Source organism: Lepisma saccharinum, chromosome 23 (assembly GCF_977018435.1).
Source record: "Lepisma saccharinum chromosome 23, izLepSacc3.1, whole genome shotgun sequence".
Taxonomy (NCBI): domain Eukaryota; kingdom Metazoa; phylum Arthropoda; class Insecta; order Zygentoma; family Lepismatidae; genus Lepisma; species Lepisma saccharinum.
In genome coordinates, this window is record NC_139251.1 from 16,465,525 (window position 1) to 16,491,004 (window position 25,480).

Consider the following 25,480-nt stretch of genomic DNA (forward strand, 5'->3'; position numbering starts at 1 on the left):
TAGATACAATGCACATAGAGCAGGTACAGTCATTTAAATACCTCGGGTCAATAGAAAATGGAAACAATGAAATTGAAGAAGAAATTAAAGAAAGGATTGCAGCTGGAAACAGAGCATTTTATGCGAATAAGAGGATATTCCAATCCAAACTAGTTACCAGAAAAATACAATTAAAGCTGTATAAATCCATAATAAGACCTGTGGTTACATATGGCTGTGAAACCTGGGTGCTGAAATAAGATATAATTCGAAAACTAATGATATTTGAAAGAAAGATATTAAGGAAAATATATGGCCCAACGAGACAATCTAATAATATATGGCGAATAAAAACAAACGAAGAGCTCGAAATATTAATAAAGAGTAAGAATATAAGAAGATTTATCAAAACACAAAGATTGAGCTGGTTGGGTCATATTGAAAGAATGCCCGAAGAAAGAATTGTGAAACAAATTTACAATTCGAGACCTATTGCTACAAGATCACAAGGAAGGCCCAAAACCAGATGGATAGACGATGTCAGAAATGACATAAGAAAACTGAAGATACAGAACTGGAAGAAATGTGCGTTGAATAGAGAAAAGTGGAAGGATGTAATTTAGCAGGCCAAAGCCCATAAAGAGCTGTAGCGCCTTATAAGAAGAAGAAGAAGGGTTGGAAATTTTATGCAGAAAAATCACCAAAAATATGACTTAAAACTACATCACGTTAACATCAATAATTTTGTTAAATATTGTTGAACCAAGAAACTTAAAACTCTGCCTAGCTCGGCAAAAATATGTTTTAAAAGAGTTCATGTTCATTTCCAAGCGCGGACCTTTCCGACGTCGCTGCCTTGTAATCAAAGGGTCCCGCGTTCAGAACCCAGTGCAGGCTCATTGCACACTTGTTCGGATCTCGCTCTGAACTGTAGGCCCAGTCCCGATTAGCTTATCTGTGCATAAGGTAGACTTATGTCAACAATCGATCATTTTCAAGTAAATTTAATTGTCTTTAAATTTAATTACCTATATGCATATATCTCTACATATTTGCAGTTTAGCCGTCCCCCGTGGCGGAGTGGTTAGCGCATCGCGTTCCGGCGTGGGCATGGATGTTCGTAATTTTCCATTCATCAATTTCATCACATCACTCATCCCTATATTTGCAAATTAGCCAAAAAGTGGCATAAAATGCGAAGTAAAATAAACCAAATCAATCAATCAATCATATTTGGGGTTTCCTGACAGCATGGGTTTTATCTGCTAGTATAATGTTATATTTAGAGCCAAAATGTCCATAAAATTGGGTCTCTGGGACAAAGTTTTAAGGACGTTTTGAGGATTTGGGAGGGGGCGTATTGGGGGTCTGTTTGGGGGTGTGGGTAAATACTGCCCAGCGCCAGTATTTTCGAAACCGAGGTTAGATATACTTTTATAGTAGTCAGCCCTCATTTTGCCATATTATCCTGCGTTTGACGTTTAGTTTAGGAATACGTGGCCAAAGAGGTGTTATAACACCTTCAAAACCCTCTCGGGCAAGCCACTGCTTCTCAATGGTACAGTGCTAACGCTTAAGCCTTGTTGTGCTCAAAGGGTTCGATACCCGGCTGAGCCACATTCCACACTGGTTCGTATTCCACTCAGAACGGTAGATCCAGTACCGATTAGCCTATCTGAGCATACAGTTGACAATATACCGGGTGTTTCAGAAATAATTGAAGAGTTACAAAAAAATATTGCAAGTAAACTATTGTACTTTCGTTAATGAAACCAGTCCAAAACGAACGAGGAAGCAAATAGTTTGAACGTGTATGTTTTGTTAAGCTGAGAGTTCATATCCCTGCCGCTATGAGACACTCAAATCACTCACATCACTCGCAGAGTTTTGTGCAATGTTTTGGTCCGCAAGATCACCGGACCTTAAACCAGACAGGGTATTCGTCTCACCGATGCCGCGTGACATCGGCAAGTCCATGTTGATGCGAGTGTGACAAGAACTAGATTATCGTGTCGATGCGTGCTGTGTCACCCGTGGTGCATTCATTGAACATTTTTAGGTGTACAAAAAAACTGTTTGTGTTCCTCGTTCGTTCTGGACTAGTTTCATTAACGTGTTCAATACTTTACTTGCAATAAATTTTTGTAACCCCACAATTATTTTTAAAACACCCGGTATTTAAAAGTATATAAATTGCAATTTAACAATATATATATATATATATATATATATATATATATATATATATATATATATATTATATCTTGAACTATCGTTCCTCATGTAATGTACATATCCTTATGCTCTCATGGTCAATTAGAGCCACATTGGTCCAGTTGGTTGAGCGTCTGGCTGCTACGTAGGAGACTAGAAGTCAATTTCCAGGATGAGTAATCTCAGGTAGAAACTTTTCCCATAATGTCCCTTCATAAAACTAAGGTTCACACACACACACTAATAAATGTGTACCAGAGCTTATACTCTGAGTTAATGACGGTCAGATTGTTGTGATACAATCACCTCCACAATGCTTTCAGGGCGTGATCTATTGGCTTTACATTTTTTGTGAATGATCAACCGTGTTGTTTCTACGTTAGATGTTCAATTGCTCGTTCATTCAAGTTTATTTAACGCTAGATGTTCGATTGTTCGTTCATCAAGGTTAATTTTAACGCTAGATATTCGATTGCTCTTTCATACGTGCTCTTTTAACGGTAAATGTTGGATTGTTTCTTCATTCAGGTTATTTTTATGAATTGCTCGTTCATTCGGATTATGTTTATGCTATTGAATTGCTCGTTCATGCGGATTATTTTTATGGTATGGAATTGCTCGTTCATCCGGATTATTTTTTATGCTATTGGATTGCTCGTTCATCCGGATTATTTTTATGCTATTGAATTGTTCGTTCATCCGGATTATTTTTATGGTATGGAATTGCTCGTTCATTTAGATTATTTTTATGCTATTGAATTGCTCGTTCATCCGGATTATTTTATGGTATTGAATTGCTCGTTCATCCGGATTATTTTTATGCTATTGAATTGCTCGTTCATTCGGATTATTTTATGGTATTGAATTGCTCGTTCATCCGGATTATTTTTATGCTATTGAATTGCTCGTTCATCCGGATAATTTTTATGCTGAATATTCAATTACTCGTTCATTCAGGTTATATTTTACGCTTGGCGTTAGATTGTGCGATCATCCGGGTTATTCAACGTGTGGAGTTTATTTTAAAGTTTACTTCATGCACAGAAAGGCTAATCGGGACTGGACCTACAGTTTAAAGTGGGATTCGACTACTATATGCCTCAACAGTGTATTGAACCCGGAACTCCTTTATTTCAAGGCGACGACTACAACTACGCCATCGAGGAGGCTTTTGTTTTAACGCTAGATGTTCGATTCTTCGTTCATACTTATTCGTTCAGAATTCCGTTGATTACGATCATAATCACCGTGCACTGATCTAGTGTTTATCTACAAGGTATTTGAACACCTCGCACTTAACTTTGTGAACCTCCCCAAAACCGACAGCCCTTGCTTGCTATTCAGCAGCACATGACACTTGCCGAGCGTCACCAATTTACGGAATAATTATTCGGCGGCCCACGCTAATGAACTCATCCACTTGTGGTCGGATGTCATTAGTAGATGCAGCATATGGCCCCGGCCACCTGTTTCATTATCGCGTAATCATTGTCATTTTCGTGGCTATCTCCACGACTTTCAATGACAAAATGATAGCGAAATCTACACATGTACAAGCACCAAAAGTGGGTGTTACATACACCGTGTATGGTTATTATTGAGCCTTATTTTATATGGACCAATCCCTTGATGTGTTCAGCACGACGCTGCGGTCACTTTTACTCCTCCATGGTTTCCCTCAGGTGACTATTTATTTTGAGGCTGGGTGAACCCCAGAGCCATTCCATGCATGGGACAGAGTTGAAAAAGTTGCACCAGGAATCGTCCATTCTGGGAATTAAACCAGAAGTCCTATCTACTGAACCACCGCAGATATTTTAAATACAACACACATACACGTTTGTTTGTTTGTATGTATGCTCTGTCAAGCATTAGTTACATTACAATGAACGAATTAACACAGAACAATGCCATGAAAGCAATTAGCAGGTGCAAATTCCGAAAGAAATTATTAGGCGCTGGGGATTGCAAGAGTTCCACAAATCTTCTTTCTTCTCTTTCACTCTCTCTCCTCTCTTTCTCATTCTCTCTCCCTCTCTCTTTCTCGCTCTCTCATTCTCTCTCCGTCTCTCTCTCCCCTCTCTCTTTCTCCCTCTCTCTTTCACTCTCTCCCCCTCTCGTTCTCTCTCTCCCCCTCTTGTTCTCTCTCTCCCTCCTTCCCTCCCTCTCCTCTCTCTCTCCCTCCCTTTTCCCCCTCTATCCATCCCTCCCTCCCTCCCTCCCTCTTCTCTCTCTCCCTATCTCTCTCATTATCTCTCTCACTTTCTCTATCTCTATTTCTCTCTCTCTTTTCCATCCCTCTCTTTCCCTCCCCATCTCTCTCTCTCGCTCTCTCTCTTTCTCATTCTCTCTCCCCCTCTCTCTCCCTCTCTCCCCCTCTCTCTCCCTCTCTCCCCCCTCTTTCCCCCTCTCTTTCTCATTCTCCCACCCTCTCTCTCTCTCTCTCTCTCTCTCGTAGTACACCACTTTCATCTAAATCGTTCGCATTTCTTGCGAGTTTGGCAAGGATGTGCCTTTATGTTTTGGGGAGATTCAATCACCTTACCACCCCACCTCCTCCCCTCTTGTGAAATAATAATGTAAGGAAAAGCAGTAATCTTTCAATCGAACGCACAAAGGGCCAGTTTCTCGAATAAAATATTCCTTAAATGTCAAAATTTTACTTGTGTTATTTCATGGGTAATTCGGTGTGTGTGTGTGGTTGATCTCCAAAACCTTCCCTCTCGGCATCCCCTTGTCAAACACGTGCCCTTTCAGTTGCTTCCTGGGAGAAAATCAAGGATCCTGAAAAGAAAATTGATTATAAATTTAATAATAATAGTATTTTACTCCGACCTCCGTGGTGGAGTGGTTATGACTGCGCGCTACTACGCCAGGGGTTCCGCGTTCGAATCCAGGCCTATCATCAATTTTAGCACATAATCACTCATCCTCATCATCGCGATTAGCAAAAAGTGGAAGAAAGAAACCTAAAATAGCCAAACTCGATCAACAATATTTTACAGGAGCCTGAAAGAGTTAATGTTATCAACTTTTCGGTTACAGGTTCTGTTCGCCTCAGGGAGCTTATTTAAATACTCCGAATGCAAAGATTAGCTTATATGTGCGTAAATTGCAGCAAACTTTGAAAAACAATATTGCCATTAAAATAGGCAGCACTTTCGAAATGGAAAACAAAACTGTTCTGTTCCACGAAACTCTCAATTTAATTACAAAGAAATGAAGAAATATGTGAGTGCAGGCAGTTGAATGTCAAATTATACCTAAACGCGTAAGGCACTTAACATGTCATTAACCTTGTTATTACGTTACTCAACCATCCCGAACGGAAACTCAAAAAAAGTTAATAATGTGAAAACCAAATTATCATTAGACACATGTCACGTGGAATTAGAGTCGAGAGAAGCCGTGCGTGTGCCGGGGTAATTACGTGGAAACCACGTGAGGAGGCCCCTCCATCATAGCACCGCTTCCCAGGTTGATTAATATTTTATCGTGGATATTCGAGAGGGGTATGGTAATATAGCAGAATTTTTTTATGATGCTTCAATTTTTTTAGAGTACTTTTCCATGGGTGTGTTGCTTGTGAACAAGGCACGAGGCTTCCAAGTTTAATATTGTATATCGCTGGAATTTCTGTGGAGTATTCTGAAATTGATAGGCACTGGCGTCACCAGAGAATTTGTGGAGGACAAGGTGGGGGGCGAAATATTATCAGCTGCTCTGTCGAGGTCTTGAATTGTAACATTTCCCCTTTTATTCATCTGCATTTCTCTCTTTTCTTCGTCCCTATCCCCCTTTAGCTGCTTCTAGCTCCGTGGCTATCTCTCTTACTATCACTATTTCATGATTTATATCTGTTTCAATTCTCTCTCTTTTCTTTCTTTGTCATTTTCTCTGATTCACTCAATTTTCATCTGTTGCTTCTTTATCATAATATCGAATGTATTTATATGTTTATTTCTCTCTCTTTATGTTTATTTATTTTTACCTTCTCTTCTGTTTCTCTCTATGGTCTGTTGCTTCTCACTTTCTCTCTCTCTTTCTTTCTATCTTTATTTCTTTGTCCTTCCTCTGCTTCTCTTTTTTTTCAACTGGCGTTTCTTTCTTTTTATCACTATTATATGGTTTATTTCTGTTTTAATCTCTCTCTCTTTCTTTCTTTCTATCTTTATTTCATGGTTTATCTCTGTCTCAATCTCTGTTTCTTTGTATCTGTTTCTCTTTCTTTCTTTTTACATTTACTTCTTTCTGTCGTTTCCACTGATTCTCTCTATCTTTCATCTGTTGCTTCTCTATATCTTTATTTCTTTCTATCATCATTTATTTATGTGTTCTTTCTCTCCGAATATCTTTATTTTTTTTCCAATTCCCTTTAGTTGCTTCTCTCTTTCCATTACAATTTAATGATTTATTTCTGCTTCTTCTCTCTTTACTGTTATTCTTCTTCTTTGTCTTCCTTCCCTCAACTCTTTCTGAATCTCCTTTTTTCTATCTTTCCTTCTTTTCTTTCTATTTCTCTCTAATTTTTGTTCAATTTCATTCCATCCTCTTCTCCCTATCTTTTATGTCGTTGTGTGTGATTTTAGTGCAAACGTATATTAAAAAGTTCTCAAGCGAGTGTTTTTTGGTGGGTTGAAGGGTGGCTAGGACTAGTTCAACAAGTGCTACTTCCCACCCTCAGCCAACTGGTGGTTTGATTTGGTTTATTTACTTCGCCTTCTGCCACTTTTGGCTAATCGCGAGGATGAGTGACGATATGATGGAATTGATGGAGGGACACTCACAACAAGCATCAATGTCTTGTCCTAGATTCGAATCCGGGACCTCTGTGTTAACCTCTCTGCCATGGAGGTCACCATCTCCCAGTGGCGTGCCCAGGATTATGGACACTTTGAGTCGGCCCTCATTTCGCCATCTTTTCCTACCTTTGATGTTCCTTTTTTAGGAGTACTGAGCCAAAGGGACTGTTATAACCTCCACCAATACCCCTTTGGGCACATCACTGTCATCTCCACCCAGTGGCGACGTCCTGTTGTCAGAGCAGTCACTGCTGACAGTTCATCTCCAAAATTCCTAAAATTCTCTCCAGCTTCTCGTGCTCCAATCAGAAGCATAAAAAAGTTATGCCTGCTCCTTGCTTTGCTTTGCTACAATAATAAAAGGTCTTTCATTGCGTGTTCTCAATTCCAAATCATTCCACTCAGAGCAACATAATTGAAATGGAACTGAAATAATGCGGTTGAGACGTTTTGATGGCCTCAGGATATATGTGTTTTATTCATCAGGATTCAAGGATATTAAAAGCGCCATACGATAAAAACTTGTCCTTATGCAAATTGGAAATAATATTAAGCAGTCTCCTTCTCTTTTGGTTGTTCGTTCGTAATTTCTCTTCAGAGAAGAAAGCTTTGCTCCAAGTGTATGTCTGTATACTTCTGCTAGTATTGTTTCATTTGAATTAAGTACAATCAATATCCACTAAATAATGTACTTGTATGCTTAGTTTATGCAATTGTCAATTCAGTTGTTTTCTTTCTTTCCAATTCCCATTGTTCTTTCTTCTTCTAATGAATTGTAATTGGTATGTATGAATTTCCATTATTCTACTTGGGTTGTAAGGGGTGACCATGTCAACATTTCTTCCACGTTGCACCCTGGGCTGTATTTTTCAGACTAACGAGGCTCTGGGTCTGGATAAGGGATGGACATAAAATCCGGATAACGGATATCCGGATTTTAAATTATCCTATATCCGTTTTGGATGCAACGGATAGACCGGATAGCCGAATATCAGGATAATCGTAATGTACTACGGATAATTCGGATATCCAGGTAATCCGAATTTGCGGATAGTACGGATATCCATACAATCCGAATCCGGATAATTAGGATATCCGGATAGGACAGATTTGATGAAGAGTTCGTAGAAAATCCATACAGTGAAATACGAAAATCCCTAAACGGATAAATTATAAAACTGTCGGGACAATTCACACATTCGGATATCCAGGCATTTCGGATAATCCAGACATCAGGATAATTCTAATGATCCGAATATCGCATAATTTTAACAATTCGGATATCCCGATATCCGGATATTTGAAATCGGGGTAGAAAACTATCCGATATTAGGATTAAAGTTTTTCCGGATGTGGCCTAGTCTGTACTCTCGGGCATTGAAACTCTCTGTCAGCCCCTGTGCTTTCCATATTGGTTTGTGATTGTCCTTTCCATCTGGAGGTGTAATTTCTTTATTGGTAGGGTGTAAGGGTAAATCTAGGGCAAAAATCGCCTTGAAATGGAGGTTTACGAAAAAATCCATAGGTGTTGCTCCATACGGGCGGAAACATATTATGGAATTTCCTTAATGCATGTTTGTGTGTGTGTGTGTGTGTGTGTGTGTGTAAAGGAGGTCAAGTGTTGAGTATTTATTTTTTCTTTCAGGTGCTGACAGCCAATAGCAACACGTATACATCGGTACGTCAGGAACTGGAACTTCCCTTCGTTGCGAGCAAAGTCAGGTTCATCCCCTACAGCTACCACCCTCGCACGGTCTGCATGAGGGTCGAACTCTATGGCTGCTACTGGGAGCGTAAGTGTTGCCAACTTATACATATTTTTTAACGAAGCAATAATAATAATAACAAATATCTTGTGGTGCAACAGCACTTGAGGGTTCCGACTGCCGGCCAGATCAACAAACACTTGACGTGTGGTCAGTGCGACGAACCCGCAGTTGGTGTTGTAGGTTTCCGTGACCGGGGACCGGGTTACGCCACTCATTCGGAGCTCCCCAATTTCCTCACGATCGTGGGTGGTCACTGGTCCTATGCACAGGCCGAAATCTCAGGAGGAAAGTTGCTGTGTTGTCAAATAATGAAGGATCAAACTTGTATGGACATTTCGGAGAGATGGGAGCCAGAATTGACCTGTGTGGATATTTTCTATCGTTCTGTGACGCACGCGTCGAGTTGCTGGGACCCGCATCAACTTTTTCTATTCAACTCGTGTTTATGTGTGTGTGTGCTGTACATTTATATACGTCTTCACTACGGAACTATATTAAAAACTGAAGTAAAGGAATGATATAAATTAAAGAATACAATCATACATTTAATAAATTTAGCAATTCACTAAGTACACTAATACACAGCACATATTTCTTATGTTCATTTTTAAATGTACAATTGTAATTATTATGTATCTTAAACTTCAAACGTTAATCTTCAAGTTACTGTTCAACAACGTTTGTTTCCTATTTATGTTAAATTGTACAACGTTTATGTGCTTTGCAACATTGATGTTGCTATGGTAACAGAGATAACAGTTGTGGAAGAGTGTGATGAAAGTTTCTATCAGAAAGTGATTTGCTGCTTTTTCATTTGTACAAATATTCAGGTAATTTCAAATTTAGGTGCCGGCCCCGTGGCGGAGTCGTTAGCACATCGCGCTACGACAACAGGGGGCCGGGGATCTAATTCTGGCCTAGGCATGGATGTTTGTGAGTGTCCATTCATCATATCATCACTCCTCCCCATCTTCGCAAACTAGCCAAAAGTGGCACAAAAAGCGAAGTAAGACAAAGCAAATCAATCAATCAATTTCTGTCTAAATCTCACTCTCTTCTTTATATTTATTTCTTTGTCGTTTCTCCTGATTCACTCTATCTTTCATCTGTTGCTTCTCTATCTCTCTATCCTAATATCGTATTTCATTTCTATGTTCTTTTCTCTCTCTCTCTTTATCTTTATTTCTTTTTCCTTCTCTTTTGTTTCTCTCTATCGTCTATTGCTTCTGTATTTCCATCACTATTTCAAGACTTATTTCTGTCTCAAACTCTCTCTCTCTTTCCTTCTTTCTATTTTCATTTCTTTGTCCTTTCCTTTGTTTCTCTCTTCTTTTCATCTGGTGCTTCTTTCTTTCCAACACTATTTCGTAGTTTACTTCTGTCTTAATTCTCTCTCTCTTCTCTCTTTACTCTTATTTTTCTTCCTCTGTCTCCCTTTACTCAACTCAAATTTAGAAATCTAATCAGCCCATAGAAGTTTAGCTTCACCTTCACAAATCCTGAAAAATATTATTCAGCTAATAACAGTAAACACATAATTAATCAAGGACGGCAACAGCACAAGATTTACCTCTTGCAGTCCAAGTTTATACCCAGAAGGCCTCAGCACAAATTCATGGTTGCCAGTGACGTTCATTTTTCTGTAGGATAGCATATTAAAACCGATAATATGCCTTGGAAACAGTAGTCAGTAAACAGACTGGCATGGTTAAGTCAGAACCCAGTTACACCGCCATGGGATCCAATGATGCGATGTTTAAAATGTAAAATATAAAAGAAATGCAATTGTATCATATTATGACATCAAATTTGTTTTGACGCAATTTTGTAAATCAGTCCAATGATTATTGATTAACCTCAAAGTCTCTGTTTCGGTTGCTGGGAGACGTTAGTTGTTTATTAGAGTGGATGATGTAACTAGGCAACGTAACAACCCCTCCCCCCCTTAAATGATGCATTTACGACTTAAAGAACGCGCTCTATGTTGCTCTTCCTAATATATTATTTTGTGTTTGACGAGAGTTTCGAGCATTTTGTCTAGAAGTTTTCACATCATAAATCTCTTTGATCGGTCACATAGTCAGTCAGTAGTGCACTAAAAATATTGTCGCTTTCTAACAGACGTGCTTCTTTCTGCTGTTCCTGTCTTTGTTAATTTTTGATTCGGTGCGGAAGTCCTGGAGAAAATTGTGAATTGCTCTATATTTTCGCGTCCCCATATTTTCCATTTCACTTAACTACTATCGTGTTTTTTTGGTTACACAAAACTGACCCCGATTCTTTAAAATGTACTGAGGATGGACTACGTACTTTTTTGAAGATTCTAATTGACTATGACCATTCTTTGTGCATTTGAAAAGGCAGGAAAGTATAGTAATTTATCAATTTGTACAAGAAAAGTATAGTTTTGAAACATAGTAAAAAAAAGTTACAAATTTTCCCAAACGAAATGCAAACTCTTCTTTAATTATGCCTAATATTACAATGAGGTTATACTCGAGTATTGTTGTAATAGTACTAAAAGTAGAAAACAAGAATCAGATCAATGTATCATATGAAAGAAAATGACACACATGTTTTCGATATAAAGTAAATATATATATATTACTGGTAAAATGTACTTACACAATAATTATTAATCTTTGTTGGCACTCACGACATTAAAATACGAACTTTTTAATCCGCAGGGAATTCCTAAGATATGAAGAGGGCATGAGAATGTGCCTTCCTTATACACACTTATACCATATTTGTCACACACATATGAGGCCTCTATTTCTGAGCCTCCATCTTTTACTTTCGTTGTCACATTCCTCCATGCTCACATTTGCAAGAGTTTCTGCTTCAGATTCACTGTCACTCTCGCAACTGTCTGTCTGTTTTAAGAAAGTCACAATATCTGTCAGTTAAGCCAGGAGTTCCCAAAATGTTTAATTTCACGGCGCCCTTAGTATTTGAAGATTTTTCTGTGACGTCCCAAGTCAGAATGTAGGCCTATCTGCACGTTACGAACAGAAACACAATCTAGCGGCAAACAAAGCAAATACTTCGTTCGGGGGTTCTGGAGTAAATTATGAATTGCTCTGCATTTTCGCGGCCCCTGATTTTCCATTTCGTTTAACCTTGGTATATTCTCGTCTACCACCAGACTATTCTCAATCATATTTTAGCCACACGCAAAAATATTGATTTAGCGATTGTTTGGAGCACTTTCTTAGGGGCCATTGATTAGCAAATTTGCTTTAGCAATGCGCATGCGTGTCTCGGAGCGCCATTAGCGGATATTATTGGTATTAATGAAATTCGGAACCCCGGGCGCCAAAAATGAAAACTACACACTCCGAAAATGGAAACGGCAAACAAATATCGGGTTGAGGGGAGTTTAAAGGACACAAATAAACAAGAACAAGCAAACAAGATCAAATGAATATTCCCATGCACGAGTTGTTTGAGGGTACAAAAGGAAACAGAACGCATTGCCCGTATGCGGCTGCACTGCTTAAAAATGCATTGCCATCATTAGATCTGCATGGCGGCTTTTAGATTCGAGCCAACCAGGCTTATACAATGAATTCACATCGCTTCACATTACGTGGAAATGCGCGTTGCATTATGCTAGCACCGACCACTGTCGTGAATGGGTTAGCGTGCGGACGGACAATAAAGGATTTGTAATTTGAATTTGTGTTTTTATTATTTTACGACGCTTTTTCGCTATTGAGGCTACTAGTGGCGATGAGTTAAGAAATTTATAAAGATATACCAGGTCCGTAGCAAGAATGAGATTTGTCAAAAGTCGTCTAACAAATTTAACAATCAAATGAAACGTAGATTCAGCTGTCCACCTTATTTGCAACAGTTCAAGATGTAATTTACAATCTACATAGAAAAGAAATGTGAAAAAAATAAGATAATCAACTCTCTAGTCTTCTTAAACCCGAAGGTTTATGGCTGTAGCAACACAAGCCTTCCATCTGTCCCTATCTTGAGCAAGATCTATACACTCTTTTCCATTCTTAACGATTTCCTTTAGGTCCATCTCAACGTTATCCCTCCATCTTCGTCTTGGCCTTACTACAGGTCTCTTACCATCAGCTTTCTCAACAAGAATCTTGTAAATTCTTCTTTCCTCTCCCATTCGTGACGCATGACCTGCCCACCTAAGTCTTCTTCATTCAATTATTCTAATAATATCTGGACAGGAATGTAAATTGTGTAGTTCTACATTATGTAATCTTCTCCACTCACCTGTCTTCTCATCCCTTTTAGGTCAAAATCTTTTCGTAAAGATTTATTTTCAAATGCTCTTAATTTATGTTCTTCCTTTAATGTAAGGGAACAAGTTTCACATCCATGAAATTATAAGATAACTCCTAAATATTAGTAATATTACTCCAAACAATATATTCACAAAGTAAAAGTGGTGTTTATTTCATGGAATCAATTTCAGAATAGTTAGTAATTGTGTTGGAAGGAATGTTTTCCCAAATAAAGTACACCAACGGTGGAGAACGCTTACCACAATATTTCGAAAAGGGGAAACCATATTTACCTCTTACAGAAAGTTGGAAACGAAACAGGGTCTCCTGCGTGACAGTCAGACGCCTTACCAACTAATCCAGCACAGCTTTAGGGGTGGGTAAACTAAGGTTGGAACTTTTCCGGCCCTGTCCCAGAATAAATTGGCTCTGGGGCTCACCCAGCCTCAAATAAATGGATACCTAGGGGCAACCCTGTGGGTAAAGACGGCCGGTGCCGATCACGTCACCTTCTTAATGGCCGATATCGAAAAATGTGTACCCTACATACCTTTTTATATGCCTCATGGCATGGTGCATATTGCACGGTAAATTTTACCTTTTCTATTTAAAGGATTTGATAATCTAATACCATGTACACTCTGTTCCAACAATCTCTGGAGCAGGCGAACGAAAACTAGTCTCTGAGCAAGTAGTGACGCAAGACAGCTCCACCAATGACACGTGAGAGGAACGGGATTACGTGGAGGGGGCAGCGACTGTAGTTACCAGCCTTCCCAGCAGCTTGTACTGATTCTCTCTGCCTACTCGACCCCCTCCTGCCGATGTGCGCGGCCTTACTCCAGAGATAGCCTTCATAGGGTATAGGTTCAGATACAGATTAGCTCACCTCATTTGTAAATCATTTACAATAGTATGATATGTCGTTTGCAACGTGCAAAGGAAATTTGAAAAACAAATTGTGAAATGTTAGTTATACAGGGTGATTCCCTCGCTAGACGCCCCAAACCTTTGTCTATAAAACTGCCACTGAAATTTTGTATTGAAAATTTGTATACACATACCTTGAACAATGTAAAACAGGATCTGCTTATACCCGATGCTAAAAATGGTCCGCTTCCACATGCAAACACTCTCCAAATTCTGGAATACTTTCATTAAAGTGGCGTCGGTAATGGCATCAGTCTCTTGATGTATAGCTTCTTTTAGGGCTGCAATTGTGCAGGGTTTATTCCTGTATACTTTTCCCTTCAATAAGCTATAAAGGATGAAGTCGGGTGGGGTGAGATCGGGAGATCTTGGTGGCCAAAGATTTGTTTGAGATAATTCGGTCTCCAAAAAAACTTTTAATTTCTCTCATGCTGACATGTGAAGTGTGACACGTCGCACCGTCTTGTTGGAAATATTGACAAACTAAGTGTAACTTCCGTGTTAACCGTTTATTTTAAAAGAATAAGGCCTATAATTCGCCTACGAGACACTCCACACCACACTCCAATTTTCTGAGAATGCAAAGGCTGTTCATGTATCGCACGAGGATTTTCTTCTGCTCATATACGTGTGTTTTGAGAGTTTATATAGCCACTCAGATGAAACCATGCTTCATCCGATATTACTCCCCCCCAAAGTTTTAACAAAGTAAAAATGGTGTTTATTTCATGGAAACCATTTCATAAGAGTTAGTAATTGTGTTGGAAGCAATCCTTTCCCAAATGAAGTACACCAACAGCGGAGAACAATTACCACAACATTTCGAAAAGGCAAATCACGATTTACCTTAGAAAGTTGGATATATTCCAATAATTTAAGGACAAAACTAAGAGTTCATAACTTCATTCGAATTTTTTTCACGCAATCTTGCAGACAATGTCTTCATCATGGGAGAATGTTCATAGAATCTTACCTGCTCTAAACTAGAACGTAGCGTCTGGTAGAACGAAGCCTTTTGAACTTGCGCAGTGATACCTTCCTTTAGCTTTCTCCCCTGAGCGACGCTGAAGAACCCTCAGACAAATATTTCCCCTAAACTGAGCGCAAAGGACTCTTTTTTCCCCATTTACTCCAGCATTACTTCCGCTTGACCGTTTCTCAATTTCTAGGCCCTTCATCTTTTCTCTCTACATGCACCTCCCTCCCCCACCCTCCTCTTTCCTCCTGACTTGCCGGCATTCAAGATACGCTCCCATATTTCCTGCAGCCCCTTGAATCGTGTGCTGAAACTTTTGATGCGATAGCGAGAGGTTAAGTTTATTTGGCTCCCTCATTGTGATCAACAATACTTACCCCAACCCCTTCTTCCTTCTTGAGGTCTCGCACCCTCTCCCCAGAGGAACTTCATATTATTTTTCTCTCAAATGACTCCTGTTTGGAAGGAAATTCCTTTAAACAAAGTTTGCTTCCTGCAATTCATCTCCGGGTCGGCTTTTCAAACTTGCAATTCTCAATCTGGAACTTCCGACGCACAATGAAACCTGACTCTCACGCACACGCATGTACTTACGCACATGGCTTTTGTTCGTGCCCGTGTGGGCCGAGACGTGGAACATACTCCAGGCTGCTTTTGTTCCGGCGGAAGTTCATACGAAGAGATCTCCTAGAAAAGCAACTCCCTAGAGAACAAAGGGGCGCCCCCAGACCTGCTCGTTGACCGCCTAACAGCATGATTGAGGTTCTAAGCCTGATTCACATTTCTGGAACTTTCTTGATTCAGAGATTTACCAAGAGGTTCAAGGATGGAATGTATTTTGCCAATGCTTCTTGAGCTTTTATCCAAAAACTTTCACTGAAAATGTGTTGAATTGCCATAAATCACACTTCTACTCTGCAAACACTGTGAAATCCGAATTGCTAGTCTTGATTCAACTTTTCTCGTGAACCGTCCTCGGTGGCGGAGTCGTTAGCACAGCTCGCTACGACGCCAGGGATCCCGGGGTCGAATCCTGGCATAGGCATGAGTAGGGTGACCATACAATTTGGCCCAAAAACGGGACATCCCATTGAGGTCATTTAACCCCCTCCTCAAAAATCAATTAAGGCTAATTATAAAAATATTGACACTATTAATGTACTATTATAATATTAAAGTATGGATCGCATATATAATAATACATAAACAATAAATAAAATATGATATACTGCGCTTGTTGTCAAAATTATTCATTTCATAATCTTTGCATGACTTACATATAAGGTAGATGAGCCAAAGGTGGCCATAGTTCCCAAGGTGGCCCACTTCACAAAAATCATACTAGTATATAACAAAGTTAACAAATGGCACTACATCAATGTACCCAGTCCCCCTCTGGTGCACTATGCAGAAAACAAACTGTCTTGGGCTGCGAGCAACCATCTTCTGTAAGATAGGGATCGAGCTGATTAGTTATCGTTGTTATTTTAAGGTAAGTAAGAAATTGGTGTGTGTATGTCCTTGAAATTAACGAATGTTAATATTTCATACATATTTTGAAATAATTATCTTTTTGATCACATAGTTACACTGTAAAATATTTTTGTGTCAAAGGAGCGATACCTATTTTTGTTGAAAAACGTAGTCCAGGGGCGAGTTCCAACCTAATAATGTTAAATTTTCACAGACTTTCATGAATCACTAAATGTTATTTATATGTTAAATACTAAAGTGATTCTTTTATTTATTTCGTTATGCGTCGTTACTATACATAATGTATGTCACCAATCAAAAGTTTGGGACAAACAATTTCTCTAATAAATTATTAAAAAATTCATTAACATGAATAAATATGTTTCCTTGAACACAAGCAACATTTTCTACAAAACTATAAGCAGTGGGCCACCTTTGGTACCCATGGTACACTTGGAAACAGATGTAACGGTTTTGTAATTATTTGTAATAAGTTACAAGGAATTTTACAAAATATTTATATGGTACATGTGGTTAATTAGTTATAAGAGATATTTCTTAAAATTACATAAATTTATCTCTCTTTGGAGATTTGTAAATTGCCTATAGCTTAACTGTGGCCACCTTTGGCTCCCCTACCTTAGTGTCTTGTCACTTCTGATCAAATTTTGAAGTTACTTCTACGCTGAAGTTGAGGGTATCCAGAAGTATTTATTAGAAGATCCAATCTTCTTGAGAACAGCTTTATTATTTACCAACCTTTCATAAAACTCTCTGAAAATCTTACCCCACATATCTGACACAATGCGAGATTTGTATTTTGAGTTTGTGTCAAGACGCAGGAGTTTAAATTCTTGTTGAAGGTCTGTATTGAAATTACATATACTACGCTTCTTGGTAATGCTGATTTTACTGCTCTACAAATAACGAAACGCACACAAAAAATACAACCAAAGACGCTAGCTAACTTAACAGTAAAATGATGACTATTCGAAAGTTATCGACGACAATGAAGCATTTTGATTGTTACAAAGGGCTTGAAACGCAGTCCAGCTGTTTTGCCACAGTGTTTCATGACGGTAGTTTAAAAAAATCCATCAATATTATTTTTAGAATTTCTTAGCAAATTTCTTTCTCTAAATTTAGAGTTGACTTTCAAGCTAACATTTAGACTTTTGTAAAACGGGCAATTAGTCGTTTTGAATCATATCAACGGGCCGACCGAGACGCGTCTCTGAAACGGGACTGTCCCAGTCAAAACGGGACCCTAGGCATGGGTGTTCTTTGTGAGTGTCCCGTCAGCGTATTTCACATATGCACATTGAAATAGAGATTGGGGGCGTGGCTTGTAACGGAGAAGTTTCTGGTTGGCTAGTCTATTTTTTTCTATATTGAGTACTTCTATGGTTTGCCTAACAATTGACTACAGGCTTGAACTTGTTGAATGATGTAAATCACTTATATTTTCCTTTTCCATCTATTATCTACTTTTTATACATTGCTTTGATCTTTTCTACATCTTTGTATTGTAGTTCACTTTCACTAAATCCATACTTATCCTCCAGCAATTTATTTATATTCTTTCAGCTTGTGCTGCCATCTACTTTTCTTTTTTGAAACTCCTCTCTTTTCATCTTGTGATGTTGTTTCCAGTATGTAATATCTGGTTTGTAACAACTTCTTACAAAACAACTAGCCGCGCGCTTATATAGTCGAAATTAAGGTTTTGGCGCTACTCAAGGTTTTGACAGATTTTTAAAGTAACAATTAAAAATGATCTTTGTTTGCATCTGACGAAAAGCGGAAAATGACCCAATATACGAGTCTCGTATTAAATAATAAGAATTTTCATCCAACGCAACATTTTAAAAAATATTGCCTCTTTTATTTCCAATAAGAAAGTTTATTCGTTTTTCGAGTATTGATTACTATCCGATTGCGTTGTATTTTTCCAACTAGATGGTTCTGCTTGTAGTCTGTGGTTTACAGAAAGTGTTCGCACAAGTCAATGAAATAAATGCCAGTGTCCTATCCTATATCAATGAGTCAGTTTGCTAGCCAATAGGGAGCATTCATACACAAACCACACCCCCAATCTCTATTTCAATGTGCACATGTGAAATACGCGTCCCGTCACCAAATTCATCACTCATCCTCATCTTCGCGATTAGCCAAAAGTGGAAGAAAATCGAAGTGAAATGAACCAAACCAATACCTCAATCCATCAAGCCTTTCTGATGATATTCAAGTTCCGAAGTGGACCACCACACCTCCCGTTATTGCATTCCAAATACGTGTATCACTTCTTCATACTTGAATGATAAGTGCAACGTCCCCCGGTCGAACACCAGTCATCACAAAGTTAGTCCGCTACTCCTTTAGTCGGGAACATGAGAATCTGCAAATCATCAGGGCTTGCTGGGTAGAAAAGAAACACAACACTGTTTTCAAAGTTAAAACGCAGTTTTATAATTGCGTATATTTCATAATCACTTACCAGTAAAACACTAGAGCATTCAATACTAACGTTGGTATATTCCCTCACATAAAGCGAAAGTCAAAGAACATAATTAATTGTTTACTTTCAACTTATCGGCAAGAAGAAAACTCGAAAAACCAAAATCTATACTTCAATTCTCTCCGTTTTCAAGTTCTTATTATTTTTCACCTTCACCTGTTTTTCAATCGCAGTCTGTCGTCAGGTGAGAAACATTCAGGTTAGGTCACTTCCTCGGCTGAGATTAGAAAGTGACGTCAACACGAACAGATTTTGACGTATTTATAAACATATACTGCTGGACAAAAAAAACCTGACACCTTAATATTTGACATCTGAATTGCAATTACTTATGAATTATGCTCTCAGTTAAGTATTGTACAATTGAACATTCATTATTGAACATTTTCCATAGTTTTTCCGTTTATTATTTATCTATTTATTTATTTATTTACTCGTATTTACTTATTTGGAACACCTAGTAGGCTCAAAATCAATTTCATGCGATTTTGTTTTAATTTATTGATTTTCAATTCCTGTTGATGTTATTTTGTTTAATGTCTAGAGAGGCATGAATTTTGGTTCATAGTAACCATAGTAACATATATTATTGACATTGTCATTGCTGGTATTTTTCTTGCAAGTGTATTGTAAGTTTGCTGCTAGCTTGAAAATGAGACGTGAAGAGGTAGTGTAAAAGCAGTAGCTCTTCGCGATGATGGTCGTAGTGTACACTATATTGCTAGGATGCTAAATATAGCACAAAGTACTATCCATGAAGCTCTCAGACGGTATGATGCAACTGGTTCCTATGGTAGAAGACCGGGTTCTGGTCAGAAACGATGCACAACAGCACGGGAAGATTGTTTAATGCGTATCATAGTCTTAAGAGACCGTCGTACAACTTCAAATATTGTGGCACAGCGTTTGAGAAATGTTCATAGAGCTTTGGTTTCTTCACGAACAGTTCGTAGAAGACTGAATGAAAGTGGTTTATCATCTCGGAGGCCGGCTACAGGTCCCAGGTTGTTAGCACGTCACCGGAAGCGAAGACTGGAATTTGCTACAAAACACTTACATTGGAATGTGGAGCACTGGGAAAAGGTGTTATTCTCCGATGAGTCAAAATTCAACCTACGTTCATCAGACGGGCGTGAACATGTGTATAGAAGATCTAATGAGCATTATGCGCAATGTTGTTTCGTTGAAATAACACCCTTTGGAGGCAGTGGTGCCATGGTCTGAGGAGGTATTTCTTTACAAGGACGTACAGAGTTGGTTCTTATAGAGAATGGGGCAATGACAGCTTGCAGGTATATTACAGAATGTGTGGCAGATCATGTAGTACCATATGCACCATTCATAGGCCCGGACTTTGTTTTTATGCATGACAATGCGTGTCCTCACATTGCGAATATTGTCACGGAGTTCTTGGACGAAGTTGCGATTACGTGATTAGAATGGCCACCACAAAGTCCAGACCTAAATCTGATAGAGGACGTCTGGGATCAACTGAAACAACATATCAGAAACCGCGCAATAGTTCCAGAAACAATTGAAGAGCTAAGACTTGCTATTCAAGAAGAATGGGAGCAATTGGACCAAGAAGTGATTGCCAACCTTATTCGAAGTATGCCGCAGCTGTTACAAGCTGTAATTGATGCCATGGGAGGTAACACCCACTACTAGACGGCTTATATACCCCACCAGTACCAGTTAACAATATTAAAAAAATATTGGTAAGATTTCCTTTTCTCTTTTTTTTTGGGTAGTTTTCTGTAACTTTCGTTTTTGTTCTAATTTATCTTATTAACAATAAATTTTAATTTGCCTTCTGTTGAATATATTCAGGTTTTCTTATTTCCAATAATTTCTGCAACCTTTAGTTAGCCTTCAAATCAGAATTTATGCGTTATCACAAAAAATGCAAGTGTCCGGTTTTTTTTGTCCAGCAGTATATATAAAAGTTCCAACTACAACTGTATCAGTCTAAATATAATTATCTGTGACAACTTGCACATTATTTGAAATAACAAACATTTTAAAAATCTTAACATCTTACAAATATGATATCTTAAACTCTCAGGTTCGTTACATAAGAGATCTAGGTTAGGTTAGAGCTTAACCTCGGTTGCCGCTTGATTGATAAAATAAACCAATTATTTTACTTCGCTCTTCTGCCACTTTTGTCTTATGGCGAAGATGAGGATGAACAATGATATGATAAAATTGATGAAGGGACGTTCACAAAAAGCACCCGTTCCTAGGCAGGGAATCGAACCCGGTACCCCTGACATCGAATCGAGTTCTGTTAACCACTTCGCCACGGAGATTGGTCCGAGAGCATCTGGGTTCGAGTACCGACCTGGGCATGACTGTTCCATTATGATAGTTCTTCCACCAATGTCATCTAATCATGGTCTCGATTAGCCTCGGACAGAAAAAAGCGACGTAAAAATAAGAAGAAAAAAATGCAAGCAGAATGTAGCCAAAGTAGAAGCGGCGGAGGCAGAGCTTCAAAGATGGCGCTCCCATCGACTAGGTGTTACTCTTGTAAATAACAAGAGACTTTGCACTGTATCCCAGCACATAAATATGCAGTTTTATGTAAAAATAACCAGGAGCTAAGAAATAAAACCAAATTTATTTCTCGTCTATCAGAGTAAATTTAGTTATGTCAAATTGGAAACTTCGGTTCTATATTGTTTAGTAGTTTCAGAATTTAGTTCACAGCTTCAGAATTATATTTTAGAACTGTTTTATATCTTGTATATTAAAAGAAAACCCTACTGGACTGTCGTATTGTGGAGCCTTCATTTCCTTTTAGTTCTCATCTTGTTAGTAAATCTTTCTCAACTTTCGAGAAAGCAGGTACTGTTGAAATGCACTAGGAATGACTATGCAAGATCTTTTCTTCATTATTTCTTTTTTATGTTTTCTCTCCAGTTTTGTTCCTTTTATTCTTTATTCTATCATCTTTCTTTCTCTTCCTTCCTCTCTCTTTTTCATCTGTCTCTTGTTTTTATTTCTTCTCCATAGTGGCGTGCCAAGATTTTTGAAAATGGGTGGTTTGCATATAGTTCTTTTTAGTAGTCCGCCATACTTTTGCAATATTTTCCTACCTTTGACGTTCTTTTCTTAGAAATACTAGGCCATAAGGAGAGGGGTATGATCCCCAGCAACCCCCCTTGTGCATGCCACTGCTTAGCCACTCCTGTCGCTGTCTGTCTTCTTCATTTCTCTTCTCTTGACTAGTCTCCATATCTTCTTGTCTCTATCCTTGTAATGTTTCTTACTTCTGATGATGCGTAATCACGACGTCAATATATGCCACTTAAGACAATGCCCCCCGACTTTGAAAAATTTTATGAGGGCGCCCATAGACTTGTCTATTATTGCAGAAGGTGTAGAAGATTTGTCAAATTCATCTAACTCTCTGAGTCCCCTCTGTGACCTCCAAATTGTTACTAAAATCCAACCTCTTGGAAGAGACTACGTTGGTGATCTTCATAACGACAGTATGGTACCTGGAGTCGCTCATTCGTTCGTGAGAACAAGGTGTTGGCGACACTTGAAACGCATAAAGTTCATTTAGCACGTAAAGGGGTGTCCTAACGGTGCTCCAGCCCTTCTTAATTTAATTTCTCGACAGACGTAAGGCATGAAAATGCTCATTCTTTCCCCTAAGAACGGTTCGAGATTTATGTGATTGAGCTTTGAAACTCCGCCCTGCAATGCAAATAATTGTCGTTACTCTCGCAAGACTTTCTCCATCTCGTTGACACCTCACTTTGGCATCCACGTGTAACTGCCCTTCCTAAGCACTTGAGTTCTTTAACATTTGCTTTTGTTTTATCAAACTACCCACTATGTTTAAAAAAATTACAATGACAAGTTAAAATATAAGAATGCTCTGCATGTTGGTGATGATAGTTGTGTGTTAGCATGCAGTATTAATTGGGCATTATTGGACTAACTCTCTAGCCTTCTTAAACCCGAAGGTTTACGGTTGCAGCAGCAGCGCAAGCCTTCCTTCTGCCCCTATCCTCGGCAAGATCAATCCAATCTTTTCCAACCTTATCGATTTCCATTAGATCCATCTCAACGTTATCTCTCCATCTTCGTCTTACCCTTCCTTTAGGTCTCTTACCATCAGGTTTCCCAACAAGAATCCTGCAAACTCTTAGGCCTGCCCACCTAAGTCGTCTAGATTTAATTAATCTGATATCTGGACAGGGGACATTATCAATTGTCTAGTGTTTTTACCTACACTTATTCAGACAATGCTTTGAAGAGAACACCTCTTCTTGTGTAGGTGAACAGATATATACATATTTGCCGTGTTGGGGATCGAACGTACGAGAGACGTGTGATTTTACTGCAATTTCGATGCGATAACCAACTCCCCGCTCCCCGGAATTCTGTACAACGTTTTGCTCTACTTATGCTAGTATCTCTATTCTTAGAGAAGGGGCCCATATTTGCTTGAATTCTGCACTGGGATGACTTAGCTGATTTTGGACCATTTCCAGTTTGGTTTCTGTGTAGTACTGCCATGTGTATACATATATGTATAAAAACTACATAACCGTACTACATAGAGAACCAATGGTCCCAAATCAGCTATACCTTGTCCCAGCTAACTGTAGAGCAGAGCCGCGCACAGCGGCAGAGGAGGAGGGAAATCAAGTGGTGAAAGCGTAGCGTTGCCAACCGTACGGTCCTGACCGTACATGTACGGACGTACGGTCCAGACCTTAGTCCGTACGCTAAATGCACGGCTTGTCAAAATTTACACTTGCAGTTTTATCCCTAATATTTCCCTAAGCATTTCTTAAACCAAGCGAACGGACGTGGAGACAAAAATAGCAATGTGCTTACGGTATTATCGTTTTTCAAGAGTTTGCAACGATGACAGAGCGAAGCAGAAAATTGGGTAACTCCAGTCGTCCATTACGCAATCTCGTTTCTCTCATTGTTCTCGTTCGCCTGTTCTACAGTTTGCTGGTACCGGGTTTGTCATCCCAGTGTAGAATTTAAGCAAATATGATTGTTTGATTTTTTGTTATTTAGCGTCGATTCTCTGCCACTTTCGGTTAATTGCGAAGATGAACATGAGTGATGATATGATAATTATAACACCATTAAGCCTTGTTTCCATGATTATGAAAAACTAAATATGCTGACCAAGGCAGTAATTTATTTTATTAAAAACATATTCTAAACGTAACGTTTCAACCTTCTAGCAAGGTCATCATCAGACTCTGTATCAAGTACAAAAGTAACAAGATACACAAAAAGGGCATTATATATACACAAACATTACTCCCTCCAGACTATTAGAAAGTTGTTAGGAACTTTCTAGCAGGTGGCTTTCACTTGCCAACTGTACTTTCACCTAAAAGGCTAAACATAATTACTTTCAGAATGTGGTTGGACTTTTTATCTCACGTTCTTTTTCCTTCATTTTTGTCCCTTCTCCTCTCCTCTTTCTCTCTTGTCCTTTCCACTCTTTCTAACAACTTCTTCCATTCTTTGTTTAACTTCAGTCCCCCATTCCAGTTCATTATGTCTCCTTCACCTTTCTTCTCTATTTCCTTGGCTTCCTTCCATTTTCTCACTAGCATTCTCTTCTCCCTTCCTATCTGCTTAGCCTCATCCCACTCTATGTCATGTTCTGTTTCTCTCGTGTGTTTAAATATTGCATTTCTCTCTCTCTTAAGTCGTACATCATCCCTATGTTGTTTCAACCTGTCTTTCAGCCTTTTTTTCGTTTCTCCTATGCACACACTCTGACATTCTTTACATTTCACTTCGTAGATAATCCCTTCCTCTTCCTCTTCTCTGTTCTCCTTTTTCTTGCCTGCATTCTTCGCTATTCCTAAGATGCTTCTCCCTCCCTTCCTGTAAGTTTTAATTCCCGCTTTCCTAAGCACTTTGCATATCTTTTCTGTGGTCTTCCCCATACTCCTTATTCCAAACCTTCTCTCCTCTTTTTCTTTCTCTTCCAATTCTCCCCTGTCCGTTTTCTTACTTCTTCTGTTTATGTCCAGTCTATCCTGCTTCTCATAGCCATTCTTTTCCAGCTGTTTCCATGGGCTATTTATTTTGCCTTCTTTTTCACATTCTTTCATGCATATTTTCTTGATTCTGTCCTCCATATTTTTTATAAAATTTCTTTTTGTCACCTCACTTACATCACTTCTTTTGTGGCAGAATAGGCTACCCCTGCTGCACACTTCTTCTAATGCCAAGCGGTTTCAATTTCTTGTCCTCTCTTCCTTTTCATCAATATATCTAGGTAGCTAAATTTGTCTTCTTCTATTTCAAGTTCCAATAATATCCCTCTTTCTTCATCTTGTATTTCTTTGGCAAAAATGTCGAGCTGTTTCTTCGTTCCCTTCCATATACCAAAACAATCGTCCACATATCTGCAAAACAGAATTATTTTGTCACCTCCTTTTTCTATCACTTTTTTTTCCATTCATTCATAACCAATTCAGCCAATGCTGGGCTTAGGCTAGAACCTATATTTAGTCCTTCACTCATTAACATTATTTTATCTCCCATTATACTGTAAC

The 25,480-nt window shown here is 38.7% G+C and overlaps 1 protein-coding gene across 2 annotated transcripts in view; it reads left to right on the forward strand.

The window, feature by feature from the left end:
• Positions 1-25,480, forward strand: part of LOC145977744 (discoidin domain-containing receptor 2-like) — a 522,813-nt gene that overhangs the window by 297,314 nt on the left and 200,019 nt on the right. For both annotated transcript variants that reach the window (XM_083109999.1, XM_083110000.1), the window contains exon 4: positions 8,641-8,788. In XM_083109999.1, the coding sequence (XP_082966125.1) occupies positions 8,641-8,788 (148 nt within the window). The remainder of the gene's footprint in view (positions 1-8,640; positions 8,789-25,480) is intronic.